We start from the raw sequence: 12679 nt of genomic DNA, 5'->3' as shown, positions 1-12679 counted from the left end.
CTGGGCTCATAGCAGCCTGCAGGGAGGAGCTGTGGCCATCCCTCTGCAGTCAGGCTCCACTCCCCAAAAAGCCCCATGACAGGAGCTGTTCTGCTCCACAGCCTCCTGCTTCTGGCTTGTGACCCCTCCTCTCCTCCCAGAGAACTGGGAGTCTGGTGCTAATGATCCCAGGTGAGGTGGATGCCGCTGGGAGCAAGCTCCCGTTTGCTTGGCAGCGTGGTGGTGCGGAGGTCTGGCAGATGGGAGGGCTGAGCAGTCCAGCTGGATCAGCACCCAGCTTGCTTGCGTGCGTGCAGAACATTGTTGATACGAATGGATCCTGGCAGCATCCCAGTGCCAAGTTTGTGCTTGGTTCTCAGAGTCACTGCCCTGGTCCTGCCCACTGGGACTGCTCTCAGGTGCCTCACAGGACGGCATCGAGCTGGGGGGAAGGCACAGGAGCAGTTCCCATCCCTCTGACCCATCTTGCCTGGAAGAGGAGAAGGGTGCAGGAAGCAATTCCTCAAGCAATTTGCACCTTGATCTGTTTAGGGCAGATACAAATTTGTTGTTCACTGTGAGAACCACGTGCAGCCGTGGATACCCAGGGGCCAGTCCCTGCCCTGACATGGTACCATGGCAGGATCTGGTCCAGCCCTGCCCCTTTCCATCTAAACTGTGGGCAGATCAACTCATGTAAAGAGGTGAGTCCTGGCCATCTTAGAAATGAACACGGCTCTGACACAGGAAACTCTCCAGTGTTAGCCCTTGCTTCTGAGTTAGAACTTACACCTTAGGGCTGGAGGCAGGCAAAGGAGGGGTTGCTTGTGCTTGTCCTTAAGAAGCACCACATTTGCATTACTCCCCTGCCATGCCTTGCTGATGGTCTTCGCTCCTGCGGTGACCTCGCTCCATCTGCTTGCCCCACACTCTCCATGCTGACAGATTTGCTGTAAACCTCCATCCCTCTTCCAGGCATTCTGTAACTTCAGAGTTAATGATGAACACGGAGCCTGCCTGTCAGGAGGATTGCCTTTGCAATGACACCTGTCAACCTAGAAGATATATTAAAGGCAGGGGGAAGCTTAGTGTCTGGGACAGTGGACACTGGGGCATGGAAAGCCCTGCCAAAGGTCTTTTTACCAGGACCAGCATCCCCAATAACATATCTTGCCACAGGGATCCAGGCACTGCACAGCAACAGACAGGAAATTGTATCATCTTTACAATGCAATCTTTGCTCTTGTCCTTCCTCTGGCAAGTGAGCATGACTGTGGCAGGGAAGTTTCACTGACACGTAATTCATCATTTTTAGTGGTGGTGATTTTGAGGATGATATTTTTCGCACTGCTTTCTTGAAACTTCCCTGCTGCCTTAGCAGACTGAACAATGTTCAGCTGGTATGGTTCAGCTAGCATTGTTCAGCTCCTTCCTCAGTGGGCACCAGAGGAAGAGGGAGCCTGTGGGTGACTCCAGAGGACCACTGACTTGAACTAGCCCCCTTGCTCTGGTCTGCAGAGGCAGCATGGGCTAGGGCTCAAGGGTGAATCCTATGGAAGGGTGCTGAGGAAGCATGGCAGTAGGCAGGTCCCAAGGATATGCCACAGAACTCAGGCAGCAAATGAATGAATTCTGCAGCAGCAATTATGACCTGAAGCGTATCTGGCAAAATGCCATGCAGTGTGTGCACAGGGCCTTGGTGCACTCGTGGAGGTGAGTTGGGTTCATTCCTCCCCTCTTGGAGGCATTGGTTCTCCCCTGGATCAGGAGGACCTGAAGGCTTTTCTTCAGGGACAGCTCAGGCTCTTGATCACTGTTCTGTATCATAGCTGGGAATTTTCAAACCAGTTCTGCATAAGATCTTATTCATAAACCAGGTGTACTTGTCTGTATAGGAAGAGGAGGAATAGGGCGTTAGATGGTGAATAGGATCCCTCAAGTTTCAAGATTTTTGTAACACTGTGGGTTCTTTTCCTATGCAGCTGTCTCAGAGAAACACCATCCAAACCTTCATTCCTGTGCAGAAAATGGAGAAAGGCCTGTTGCTGGAGCACATCTTGCCCAACCTGAAAGTGCCTCAGAGCTATGAAGTTCGCCTGACACCCATCACCAGCTTTGGGGCTGGGGATATGGCTGCTCGCATCATCCGGTATATGGAACGTAGGTGTCTCCTCCTCGGTCCTGGCTACAAGAGCAGGTCTGAGCCTCAGGCCTAGGGACATGGGCATGTGTAGGCATTCTCTTCTGTGACCGTTGGGTGGATCTCTCTGCTCTATGGAGTTTTGGTGGCATGGTACTATTTGGCTGTTGCCATCAACACAGAGCACTAGATAGAGACCTCTGAGAGCCAGTCTCCACTCATCCTTCACACAGCAGCTCTGACTCACACTCTATGAGCCGGAGAGAACCAAAGCCCCAGTGCCTGGTCAGGCCATGCTGCAGCCTCACGAGGCACAGTGGCTTATTTTAGAGGACAACCACTGGACACGGTGCGTTAGCCACATGTGCATAGAAGTAAGAGGATTTCAAGGGGCTTCCATTCTTTCCAGAGAATGCTCAGTTCCTTTCTTAACTAGTCACTAGTAAACCTGTAGCTGTGTCTAATACACTGAATCCCAGATGACCCCATTGATATCCATTGACCATGCTTCTCTCTCCAGCATCTCAGCCACCCATAACTCTCCCCATTCCCACAACCCTCTGATTTATTTACTCTCCTCAGGAGTCTGGATCCTGTATTTCAGCAGAAAGTACAGATCTCCCTCATCTTATGTTTGTATGATTTCATGCAACCCTCATGTCCCATGGAGTGGCAAGTGTCACCAGTATATACCCTAGAATACCTGTTGTCTCAGATCTCCAGTGTCTCGTTTTGATGTCCCTCTCAGATACCCAAGCTTTAGCTTCCAGTGGGTGCTCCAGAAAGAAACTTCTTGAATTGCTGGAAGGGTTCCCTTTGTGCAGTTCTGAGATCACCCTTTAGGTGGGGTTTTCTTAAGACTAGTTGCTGATTGGATCAGAGAGTCAGCATCTTGTTCCATCACCAAGGCAAACACAGAGTGCTGCTCTTTCACAGGGATGCTGCTAGAAGATTGATGTATCTATGACCTTTCTTGATGTGTTTGTTTTATTTTCAGACTTTGATTGTGATTTGCGATTTGAGGGAGTACTAGCTGTTCTGACTTGTTTTTCTGTTTCCTCTTCCAGCAATCAACAATCCCAACCCAACAGGTAAGCAACAAGACCTTTGTCTTTATGTTTTGAATGTAATGCATGTTAGTCAAGTCTCCAGCAGATCAGAAAAGCCAAACAGCTGGAATACACAGTTGACTTTGCCAAATCTTTTTCCCAAAAAGAGGATGAGATTGCATACACTAATGCTTCCAGTAAGTAATGCCATTTGTTCTGCCTTGAGTTATTGACAGGAGATATACACCAGAGATATCCCTCCCTGATATCCCTGACTGGATAGGCTGTGATCTTGAACCCACCCTCCCCTTAACATTAGCTATCTGCATCCAGCAAGCAGGTTATTAAATGTCCCCCAAAATAACTGTGTTTAAGTAATGCATATCCCCCATCATCCTCAGACCTGGAAGGATACTGCTTGACATCTCTGCAGGCTGGTATGGAGCAATTTCCAGCTCAGACCTGGCTCTTCTTGCAGACTCCTTAAGCACAGTTCCTTTCTTCTCCCCCTCCAGTGTCGTCACTGTTTACTTGTTTATTTACCTTCTGGTCATTCCTGCCAAGATGCAGGTCCATCTTTATTGAGCACCCAGTGTTCCCATTGATTTTGAGAGCAGAATACAACACATCTAAGAATGTTGGCCAAGAACATGATGGTGCCCATCAAACATTAAAGAGGATTTATAGCATGCTGTAAGTAGTAGTGAAATTATCTTCAGGGGATGAAAGAAAGTCCCTTTGCTTTGATCGTTGCATATGAGCTCAGGCAAAGCTTGTGGGCAGACTACTTGCTGGTGGTCCATGGGGAGCAGGTGGTTCCATGTAGCTGTTTCTTTCTCTGTTTCCAGCTGCTGAGTCAGTGTTTAATCTTTTTATCTCTTACTCTCTATATGTGTAGATAAGTGCTGCTGCTGTGCTGCAGGGTAGGAGTGGGAAGGAAAAGCCAGGGTTAGGCAATGGGCAGCCAGGAGTCAGGTCATTATAGGGTTATCTTGTTAAGTCAACCATGAGGCATTCAGTCTTGCAAGTTCAGGCTTTGAGGATGGTTTAATGAACCATACTCTGCCTGAGAGCAGGAGCTCCTTATGGAGTCAGAGGGATTTTGTGGCTCTAATTCCTGATTGCCTTTGCTTTACTTTTTCCACTTTCTGATAGTCTTTAAACATTCTCCATAGAAGACTTACTGGGAAACATTGAGCATATTGCCAGAGACCTCTCCAGAATGTGTACCTCGGTACTTGCTGGAGGAGACAAGTATCCCAGCCCACAGGAGGAAGTTACAAGAGCTGGCCTTTTGCCAATTGCTTTTATACTACATGCCTCACTAGTAAAGCAAGAGCAACTTTGGCCCTAATTGTGTCGATCTCTTGGAGTCTTTGTAAACTGAGCCTTCAAACTGCTCGCCTGGGGTTGCTTTGCCATCTTGGTTGAGTCCAGAATGACTGCATGAAATTTGCCTGTGGTGGAGGATAACTCAACCACGCTTGTATTTTCATGCAGTAAACCCAGTGCTTTGGGTTTCTCCTTGATAAAAACTACCCAGCCTGTGCTGGATATTGGGACCTCTGGGCCAGTCATCAGGGTCTTGGCTGTGAGTTCACACCTTGAGACTGACTGCCTAAAGCTCCACCCACCACACTTACTTTTGGAGATGCCCTTTCCTTTCAGACCTGCTGCCAGTTGAAATAGGAATCCAAAGGTTCTTAGATCTGTCTCTGGGCCACAGCTCAGTTCACAAACTCTCATCTCAGTAGCATGGAAATCCTTGCTACTACCTCTTATTTTTCAACTTCCGCTGCTACCGCCACCCCCAGGGAAAAGGGCTGGGACAGGATTGTAAAAGTATCCTCACGCTAGGCTGCCCAGCCAAATTCTGGGAGCAAACATTGAGAGCTCTCCAGTGAAAGGCAAAGATTAGATGATTAATGCTTCTGGCAGCCTGATCCAAGGGCATGCACAATGGTGATTAATTTACAAACTCTGAGAGTCACTTAATACAATTATTTCTTCATGCATTTTTTTCCCAGCCTAATAAGATGTTAACGACATTGGGGCAGGCATGCGTGTGGCGTGGTTACAGAGCCAGGTACTGGGGTTATAAAGCAAAAGCAAAGTAAAAGCAGAGGAGCTGAACAGAAGACATTGGGGATTTCAAATATTTAGAGGTTAGCAGTAAGAGTGACTGTAACTTTTAAAAATCAGTTGATCTGGTTCTAAAAAACAGCACTTATCTTTAAAAGACTGTTTTAGAATTATATCAATTATAAGGTATTACCTTCAAGGTTTCTTAGAATAAGTGATCGTTTTAATGTCATGACTAAATTCCAGTGTTGGGGAATTTGCCCTGTCCTTCTTACCTCTCCCCTGCAATTTCATTTGGGTATAGCCTTCACTTTCTCTTGGCCAGAGTGTCATGTTCTTCTAGAGAAGCAACGCTGTTTCTTATATACCTGCAGTCCAGCTGTGTGTGGTGCTAAAATGTTGTGGGATTGTGGAGAAATACGCTGGGCGGTGATCAGTACCAGATGCTGGTTGTTACAGATTAGCTTGGCTCATTGCTTACTGTCTAGTGCCTGTGTGTCCTATCCCTGGTAACACCTCCTAATCCAGAGGAATCTGAGTTTGTTGCCCTGATATGAACATGTGAGAATGAGATGTGAGCCCAGTGCTTAGAGCTGGATTCCTCAAATCTATACCCATTCCTCAGAAATGTGTGTAATGCAAAGGTTAAAAAAGGTGACTGCCACCAATCCCTTGTATCGTGATGGCAAATAGGATTTTCTGGGCCATATTATCCCCTTGTCGCAGATGGAGATACTAAAGCAAATGGCAATCCAGTATGACCCAACCAGTTACGGTATTATGAAGCTTTCTTCCATTGCTGGTTATAAATGCTTTAGAAACTTACCTTGGAAAAGGCAGTTAATTGCTGCTTCTTAGATCCCAGCATACTTTGAGGTGGCAGTACAGTTTTTATTGTCTTCGTCTTCTGGATGGGGAAGTTTATCTCCAGAGAGAAGGTGAGAACCTGTGGGTCACGCAACAGGTCTGCAGCAGAGCTGAGGCTTGGAGCATGGTCCCTTATGCTCCAAGCCAGTTTCATTCATCAGACCACAGCTAAATGACAAAGGCAGTTTTATTCAAAGGCGCTCCATCTGCTATTCATCCACAGTCTGCAGCTAGAATAGGATTCTTATTTTTTGCATTCCTCTGGCAGACAGAAGTTCAGGACCAGGGATGGCTTCCCCCTAAGGACTTGAAATGAAAACCTCTATTATGTTTCTCAAGAAGGCAAAGCAACAAGGAATGCTAATAGCCACGGCAGAGGGTCTCTCCCCTGGGAATGCAGGGAAGTGTCTGTAACCAGGAGCAAACATCTCTGCACTTTGAGCTGCTGCCACTGCAAAGCCTGCCAAGGAAATCTGCTTGGTGAAGACAGCACTGACTCCAGCCTTTGAGGAACCAGCTCCCCTGCCACCTCCACCTCGCCTCTAACAATCCAGAGAACAACTTCTGTGTTCAATATTTAAATCCACTGTTTAATTTTTAAACAGGAAGCTTCCTTTGCACCGCAGTGCTGAGCCAGGATCCCTGGCAGATGGTGTGGGTCTGCAAGAAGAGTTGTTTCACACAGCCGAGGTCAACAGTTAGATCACTGCTGTGGCCTCTGAGACACGGCAGGTCATTTAAAGGTTTCTTTACGGCTGGATCTCCTGATAAACCTTGCTGATAAACCATCCAGAAGTGACAAGCTGGCAGTGTCCCAAACCACACTGGACATGTAATTATTCTGGGCACCTCCACTTCTAGATCCAAGAAATGCCAGAGCTTTACCTTCCTGTGGTTTATTTTAAACCAAAGAACTAGGAGTCAGAGTACTTGGATTCTCTTTCTCTTTTGGTGTGATCTTAAACGTGTCTCTCTGTACTTTTGTGCATCTGCTTCCCCACGTGTAATTCAGGAGATATATAGAAACAAGCATTGCTATCTCGTAGAGATGTTAAAAAGCCTTGTTCATCAGTTGTCGTGAAGTGCCTTTATATCCCAAGCTACACAGAGGCACCACTCTGTGGTTACAAACTCCTGCACAGCAAATGGTGTTGCGCATAAGCCTGGTCATGTTATGGTGTATGTGGTGCATAGGGCCCTGTCTTATTTTATGCTCCCTGCTAGAAGCATTGCCTTCTGGAAATAGCTGCACCTGAGTGAGAGGAGAGGATGGCATCAGGTCCCTGTTTTCACATTAAAAGAGCTTTCTTCAAGCTTTCGAGTTGTCTTCTCTGAGCAGTCTCATCCCACAGGTGTGGGGGGCTTCTTACAGATGAGGCACAGTAGTCCATCCGCTGGCACAACGAGACCTTAGCACTAAGCTGAGAATACTGTCCTCAGTCCTCTTGTCTTGCACAGCTCTCTCTGATCTCCACCTGAGCTTGGGTTTTCTCCTTAATCTGCCTCTCCTTTGGTTTCTGTGTCTCGTCCTTTGTGGGTTTGCTCCCTCTCAGTTGCCTGAAAGTCCTCTGTGTTATGGCTTTCAGCTCTGATTTCTTCCTGATACCGTCTGTTAAGGGAATTTTGTGCTGGAGAAAGATGTCACCTTTCTCCCTGAAGGTCCGTGTGCACAACAGGGTCAGAGGTGCAAACCATCCCACTTCCTTTGATTGCAAAAGGGCAATCACGGTGGATCCAGTCATGTAGCGTAATGCCGTTGTAAGAGAAAACTTGCATCTTCTAACTGTAGCTGGCAACCTGTGAGCTGGAGCCATGCAAATGTTTGTCTTCAGTCAGATGGAGAGAATCTGCAGTGTTAGACCAAGCCAGCGATATCAGAAACCTTGTGGGCTCCAGCTCTGAGGATCAGTGAATGTCTGGTGCAGACATGAACTTGGTCCTCTCAGCCATGAGGGCTGGGGAAGGACTATTCAGAGCTGCTTTCTCACTCTTTTCTCCCTCCATATCGTTTTGCTGGAGATGAGATGGAACCCCAGCCCACACAATTGCCCTGCCTGACACCCTACAGGCATTTGCCCTATTGTTGGTTGTTTGCTGCCCGCTCCTCCTCCTCTTTCAGCTCCAGCTGCCTTGTGGCCCTCTCTGCTCTGCACTTTGGAGCAGTGGCTAATTTGGATTAGGCTGCTAATTAGAAATGAGCAGATTGAATGCAAAGCACTTAGCCAGGGTTAATCAGCAGTTAAGTGGCCAGCCCAGCCGAGCTCCCGATGGTTGTGTTCAGCTCACAGGAGTATAACCTCTCAGTTTTCTGCTGAGGTTACAGAAAACCCAGCTGCCCTGGTCCATGAACCAAGCCCATGGTTTGCAGCACAGTGCTCAACCTGTGGGGACCAAGACCCTTTTGTGGGCCACAGCAGGAGGCTGCCTCCTCTTTTCTCACTGCTTTGGTGGGATGCTAGAGAGAGACAAGAAGGGGAACAACAGTGTGGAGACCCTATTCCCCTACCACAGGAGTCTGCAGGCTTTTGATATCTGTTTGGATGATGGTTGTTTTCCTTTCCAAATGGGAGAGAATGAGGAGGGCCTTAGCTGCAGGATAGGAACTAGGTGGTTCAGCATCTCAGAGTCAAGATGCTGTTAATTTCGTGGGTAGTCTCCTCTGGTGCAAGATGGCAGATTTTGGTGTGCATGGTAGGCGTGTGAAGCTCCTACTGTCACAATGTACCATGTCTGGAACTTTTGGACTTGGCATGGCAGAAAGCTTCCCTTCCCATCCCATCTTTGCCACTCAGCCCATAGCTTGCTGACACTGCTGTGGCCTACATGTCCTGCCAGAGCCACCCATGCTACAGAGAGCCTCCTGGCCAGGAAGAGGAGCAAACCACCACTGAAGATACAGCAATGCAAGAGCCGAAGTAGGCATTTGCACTTCTCTTCATCTGGGCATGATAACAGGAATAGTGTGGGGCATAAACCCCCAAAAGTTGAGTCTTGCGCCAGCATATCATGGATGAGCTTTGTAGTACATCCCAAGCCCTTAGCAAGAGCTTTATTTTCCCTTCTGTATATGTTCTTTCATGACTTTTAAGACCTTTATCTTTCAATTGCATAGCACACCTCCTTGCTCTTACATAAAGACAGAAGATAAAGTGACCTGTGCTTTCTGCATCTGCACCACTCACAAGGTCTGAGATCCCACACTCAGCCCATTCTCCAGATCTGCTTTCTGCCCAGGGACCTTTCAGAACACAGAGCAACTTTCATATAGGGTCTTGGACCTGTTTTCTCTTTCTCTTTTGCCTGTTGCCTCAATCCCACTTCTGCTGTGTCAGCAGTGCAAAGCTGGTTCTTGCCCTTGTTTTTGTGGCTCACGAACTACCTTTTTACCACAAAGGTTCCTGTCTTCAGCATTGTCAAGTCCAATTCCTTCCAGTCTCTGCAAGTCCATACTGGGTTATGTCTATGCAAAAGATTTTTCACCTGTCTTACAATATTGCTGTAGGGTGTGACTGTCTTGTGATAGCAATAAAACCAAGCCCTATTGCACATGTGGTTGATCCTACATAAAAATCTTTTACCTACGTGACTTATTTTGTTAGGGGAACCAGCATAAGCTGCAATATCAAATGTGCCTTTTAGCTGGTATAAATTGGATGTACTCTAGCTAAATGACACATTTGCAGCACTGAGCTGACCTCTTCTCCACAGCTGATTTTTTTTCATGTGTGCCATAGTTTAGTTTAATATATAGCCCAAAGGGGGGTCATCTGCTAGTGCTTTTTCCTCTCTCCTGGGGAAATTATTCTACCATCAAGTTGTTCTGGTTTAAGAGCCCTTGTGGCCTGTTTGCCTTCAGTGCTCTTTTTACCCTCCTCTTCATTTGCCCCCTCAGACCTCCCAGCAGAATCTGTGTTTCTCTTTAGCCCTCATAGCCTTCTTCCATTTCATCAGACCATCACATACATCAACCTGGATTAACCCTTCCATAATCATACTAATCACGAATATATTCCTTTTTGGCCTCCTCCTGGCGTCAGGGGCTGCCCCACAGTGGTGGCACAGCAATGCTGTGCAACTTGCTACAAGCACCCAGGCAGCCTTGGGGAGGAGATTTGAAAAAGCAGCAGCTCAGCAGCCTCTTCCCTTCCCCATAGATAACACCTGTCGCTTTGAGGACGAGAAGATCTGCGGCTTCGTGCAAGATAAGATGGACAACTTCGACTGGACCCGGCAGAATGCCCTGACCCAGAACCCAAAGCGCACCGTCAACACGGGGCCACCCACGGACATCAGCGGTACTCCAGAGGGTAGGCATATTTCTGGGTTTCTTTTGGCTTGTCAGGAGTCCCACCACGGCTCTGGGAGCTGGAGGAGTCTGCTGATCTGCTTTCCACACAATACACTTCTCTGCACAGGGTGCAGGGAGCAGGCAGTTAATTTGCATGTTACTGATTGGCATTAAACACACAATTAAAACGCCCACGGCTTTGTTTAAGGGAATAGTGTGAGCATTAGTTCTTGTTACCAGCTAATTGCCCGCTGCCTAATGCCCTTGTCGCATTTGATGCTTGTTTTGAAGTCAAAAAAGGATAAACAAGTAGGAGAACATCTCTAACACCTAGAAAGAGCCCTGCTGGTTTTAGCCAGCTGTTTGCTCAAAGAAGGTCTCAGGGAGGCAAATAGATCTCTTTAGTATGAAGCAGAAGCATGAGAGACCAGGCAGGAGCTGCCTGCAGGGTGGAAGCAAGTGCCTCACCTCTGGCTTTAGGAGATTGGTGTTATGTATTGCTCACGCTAGCCGTGCATGGAGTACATGCTCCCATTTTAGCTGGATATTACTTTCCCGTTTCTCTAATGAGGAAAGTAAATTTGTATGCAAGCACAAATCTTTGAACTCAGGAAAAAGGGGAAACATCCAATGGCCAGCTAAGGAAATGGCTTTTCACATTAGTGTTCAGTACACCAGCCTGATTGAGCATTGAAAATGATGCCAACAAATTAAATAGCTAATCTGTTCCTCCCCGGGTTGTTAACAACTACTTTGGTATTGTTCTCTTTAGATAACAATATTGTTTAGGCCAGAAATACTGAATCCTCTCTCCCTCTGCTTGAGGCAGTGAAATTAGTCTGGAATGGTTTCTCCCTCCTCTTTCTGGTTTTCTCTTTGCACAGTGCAGCCAGTTCTGGTGCTCTTCATGCTGCAGAAGAAAGGCTCATTTTGCACCCAGACAGATGTGTTTGTGCATGTTCAGGGACTCATCTGCTGTCTGCACTCGCAGCATATCTGCTGATGCCTGCCCCTCCTGTTGTCCCCTAAATACTGCAGAGGTGGAAGGCACTGCAGATACCCTGCAAGTGTCTCTAGTCAGGGTCACAGTGGGTGCAGACCACAGGAGAAGAGCAAGGCTGTGTCTCTCGGAGGAGGAGTGGTCTCCTAGCCTCTGGCATCCCATAGCTTGCAGGAAAGGAGACCCAGTGCACGCTGCCTTTCCCCACCTTTCCCTCTCATTCTGTAGGTTATTACATGTTCATCGAGGCATCCCGGCCCCGGGTGACGGGAGACAAAGCCCGGCTCATCAGCCCCCTCTACAACATCACTGCCAAGTATTACTGTGTCTCCTTCTACTACCACATGTATGGGAAGCACATCGGTGAGTACCCTCCAGGGAAGGCTAATCCCAGCCCAGTACAGGCTGTCAGGGATGACCTCTGGCCTCTGCTCCACCCCCCAAGTCTGCAGCCAGCGATTCGTAGAAATGTAGAATCATAGAATGTCCTGAGCTGGAAGGGACCCACCAAGGGACCCACCAGGGATCATCGAGTCCAACTCCTGGCCCTGCACAGGACAACACCAGCATTCACACCATGTGTCTGAGGGTGTTGTCCAGTCTTTTCTTGAACACTGCCAGGCTTGGGGCTGTGACACCTCCCTGGGGAGCCTGTTCCAGTGCTCCACCGCCCTCTGGGGGAAGAACCTTTTCCTAATATCCAACCTCAACCTCCCCTGGCACATCTTCCTGCCATTCCTTTGAGTAAATGAATCATGAGTCCTACTCCAGTGCTCAAAGCACTAGGGTGAGCTGTTGCTTTCAGATATTTGCCCCTTACCCACACCTCAGCAGTGTCAGGGTTGTGAGGCTGTTGCAGCCCATCCTCGGGGCAGCATCTTCTAGTCAGCCATCACCCCTTCCCCTTTGGCTTGCTCCTCCTCTAGCATAAGGCTGCCTGCCCTCCACAAAAAAGAGGATTGTACCCATGTGCACTCATTTCCCCTGCTCACAGCCACAACGACCTTGCTCCAGACAGCAGGACAACAGGTGAACAGTCTGTCTGTCGGGAGGAGATGAAGGTGGAGGGGCTTTGTGGGACCAAAGAGCTCTTTAGTGGCCGCAGCTATTTTGGGGTGGGCAGGATGCATGTTCCCTCAGCTGTGCCGAGGGGCTGTCTGCTCTGCCCAACTCCCTCCTCTCTAACCACAAGCCTACGAGTGCAGCAGCACCCCAGAAGCGCCTGCCACACTAATGAGTTTCCATATCCAGTCAAGGAGCAATTGCTAATTCGT

At 48.1% G+C, this 12679-nt stretch overlaps 1 protein-coding gene across 2 annotated transcripts in view; it reads left to right on the top strand.

Moving 5' to 3' along the window:
- The window catches only part of MDGA1 (MAM domain containing glycosylphosphatidylinositol anchor 1), a gene marked incomplete at its 3' end in the record, with an annotated part of 143411 nt that overhangs the window by 112883 nt on the left and 17849 nt on the right, over positions 1-12679 (top strand). The window contains exons 11-14 of one of the 2 annotated variants that reach the window (XM_080341626.1): positions 1962-2139; positions 3187-3210; positions 10272-10424; positions 11634-11768. In XM_080341626.1, coding sequence (XP_080197752.1) covers positions 1962-2139; positions 3187-3210; positions 10272-10424; positions 11634-11768 — 490 coding nt within the window. Of the gene's footprint in view, positions 1-1961; positions 2140-3186; positions 3211-10241; positions 10425-11633; positions 11769-12679 lie in introns of both variants that reach the window. The other variant, XM_080341625.1, reaches the window with a different exon arrangement.

Source organism: Nesoenas mayeri (genome assembly GCF_963082525.1).
Source record: "Nesoenas mayeri genome assembly, chromosome: 3".
NCBI lineage: Eukaryota > Metazoa > Chordata > Aves > Columbiformes > Columbidae > Nesoenas > Nesoenas mayeri.
This window is presented reverse-complemented; position numbering and strand designations above follow the sequence as displayed.